Here is a 2,360-nt window from a genome sequence, read left to right as displayed (position 1 = left end):
TGCTGTTTGGGTTGCTGCTGCTGGAAGACTTGCTGCTGACGGGGGGGAGCAGCAGCCGTGCTGCTGAAGCAAACACGCTCTCTAGGGCAGCAGCTAGATCGACAGCAGCAGCAGCCGCAACAGAAGCAACAGCAGCACACAGCATCAATAACAGTAGCTGCAACAGCAGCAGCAGCAACAGCAGCAGCAGCAGCAGCAGCAGCAGCAGCAGCAATGCAGTTCCTCACTCGCGAGACAACAGTGTTAATGTTGAGTGCAGTTATGCCCGGCAGACGCCGCAGCAGATCAACAGCAATTGCATTTGTTGCTGCTGTTGCTGGCAGCATACGGCCTCCAGCAGCAGCAGCAGCTGCTGCAGCACGAACTGCTGCTGCAGGCTTCTTCGGGCTCTGCTCCTTTTCTTCGCTCTTGCCGCCTTGTATGCTGCTACTGCTGCTGCTGCTGCTGTTGCTGCTGCTGCTGCTGCTGCTGCTGTCTTCTTGCTTTGCTGCACTTGCAGGAGCATCCTCTATAGCTAGAGGCGTGGCGGGATTAGAGGGGTGCTGCTGCTGTTGTTGCTGTTGCTGCTGCTGCTGCTGCTGTTGCTGCTGCTGCTGCTGCTGCTGCTGCTGCTGGGTATCAGAAGAAGGCCCTTCTCCTGCCAAGACAAGTCGGTCTATCTCCGCTATCCTTAAGAGGGATGGTTGCTCCCTCCCCACCTGCAGGCACACAGCAGCAGCAGCAGCAGCAGCAGCAGCAGCAGCATTGTTGCAGCAGCAGCAGCAACAACAACAGGGGCCACAGCAGCACGAGAACCAATGCCGTCAGGGCTCCTGCGCGAAGAGGCAGCCGCTTTGCCTCTTTCAATGGGCTTCAGCCATACTCTTTGCAGCAGCAGCAGCAGCAGCAGCAGCTGCTGCTGCTGCTGTTCGTGCTGCTGCTGGTGCTGCTGGTGCTGCTGCTGCTGCTGTTGTGTTGCTGCTGCTGCACCAGACATACTTTCATTGCGACGAAAACGCTGGCAGCAAATGCTGGATGTGGGGCCCAGAGGAGCCGTAACGACGGGAAGTGCAGCAGCAACAGCAGCAGCCTGCAGCAGCAGCAGCAGCAGCAGCAGCAGCAACAGCAGCAGCAGCAACAGCAGCAAAATATATATAGCTTCTCCGTAACAGCCTCGACAGCCAACAGCATCAAACGATGCAGGAAAACTTTCATTCGCAGCAGCAGCAACGACGCAGCAACAAGCAGAACGGAGCGGGTGCAGCAGGCGGTAGCAGCAACAACAACAGGAGCAGCAGCAGCAGCAGCAGCGGCAGCAGCAGCAGCAGCAGCGGCAGCAGCAGCAGCACTTGCTAACTTGTCCCAGATGGGGTGCAGCACGTCCCTGCCATGCCTGTTGTTGCTGTTGCTGCTGCTGTTGGGTGAAGCAGCAGCAGCAGCAGCAGAAAGGTCCACTGGTGACCCTCCAAAGTCCAGCAGCAAACAAGGAGACTGATAGTGACGCACTAGTAGGCGTGCCTGAAGCAGCAGCAGCAGCAGCAGCAGCAACAGCAGCAACAGCAGCAGCAGCAGCAGTCGTACTCGCCGCAGCAGTTGCAGCAGCCGGGGTCCCCCTCATGGGGAGTATGCATTCGTGCCACAGGTATTCACCAGCTGTCTGTACACCCCGGAACAGCAGCAGCAGCAGCAGCAGCAGCAGCAGCAGCAACAACAGCCGAACAGAAGCAGAAGCAGCAGCAGCAACAGCAGCAGCAACAGCAGCAGCAACAGCAGCAGCAACAGCAGCAGCAACAGCAGCAGGAGTACCTGATGATAGAGACGGCCTGAGTTGAGGGACTGCACCAAATCACCAATAGCCTTCCGCTCGACGCAGATATCCCTGTGCAACCCAGCAGCAGCAGCAGAAGCAGCACCAGCAGCAGCAGCAAGCATACAGGCGGAGTGCACCCAGCAGCAGCAGCAGCAGCAGCAGCAAGCATGCAGGCGCAGTGCACCCAGCAGCAGCAGCAGCAGCAGCAGCAGCAAGCATACAGGTGCAGTGCACCCAGCAGCAGCAGCAGCAGCAGCAGCAGCAAGAGCAGCAGCAGCAGCAGCAACTCACCGGGTGAGGACATAGTCCCCCACTGTGATGGTGGTGGGGTGTACATGCACCTGAGAGCGGAAGAGCTCATAAGGAAGAGAGCAGCGCATCTCTCTCGCATCGACAACAACCATCGGCAGCAGCTCTTGCCCTGCAGCAGCAGCAGCAGCAGCAGCAGAAGCAGCAGCAGCAGCAAGGCCTCCACCCCGCCAGCTGTTCAATGCTTCAGATGGATCGATACCCACAGCACGCAGCTGCAGCAACAAAGAAGCCTTCGCTGCTTGTACTTCTGCTGCTGTCT

The 2,360-nt window shown here is 58.6% G+C and overlaps 1 protein-coding gene across 1 annotated transcript in view; it reads right to left on the bottom strand.

The window, feature by feature from the left end:
• The window catches only part of EMH_0054630 (DNA-repair endonuclease subunit, putative), a gene marked incomplete at both ends in the record, with an annotated part of 8,015 nt that overhangs the window by 148 nt on the left and 5,507 nt on the right, over positions 1 to 2,360 (bottom strand). Inside the window, 6 exon segments of the mRNA XM_013497138.1 lie at positions 3 to 35; positions 228 to 698; positions 979 to 1,069; positions 1,337 to 1,497; positions 1,786 to 1,858; positions 2,081 to 2,210. Coding sequence (XP_013352592.1) covers positions 3 to 35; positions 228 to 698; positions 979 to 1,069; positions 1,337 to 1,497; positions 1,786 to 1,858; positions 2,081 to 2,210 — 959 coding nt within the window.

This window comes from Eimeria mitis, genomic scaffold (assembly GCF_000499745.2).
Source record: "Eimeria mitis Houghton genomic scaffold, Emh_scaff2493, whole genome shotgun sequence".
Lineage (NCBI taxonomy): Eukaryota > Apicomplexa > Conoidasida > Eucoccidiorida > Eimeriidae > Eimeria > Eimeria mitis.
Note: the sequence above shows the minus strand (reverse complement) of the source record. Positions and strands in the feature narration are given on the sequence as shown.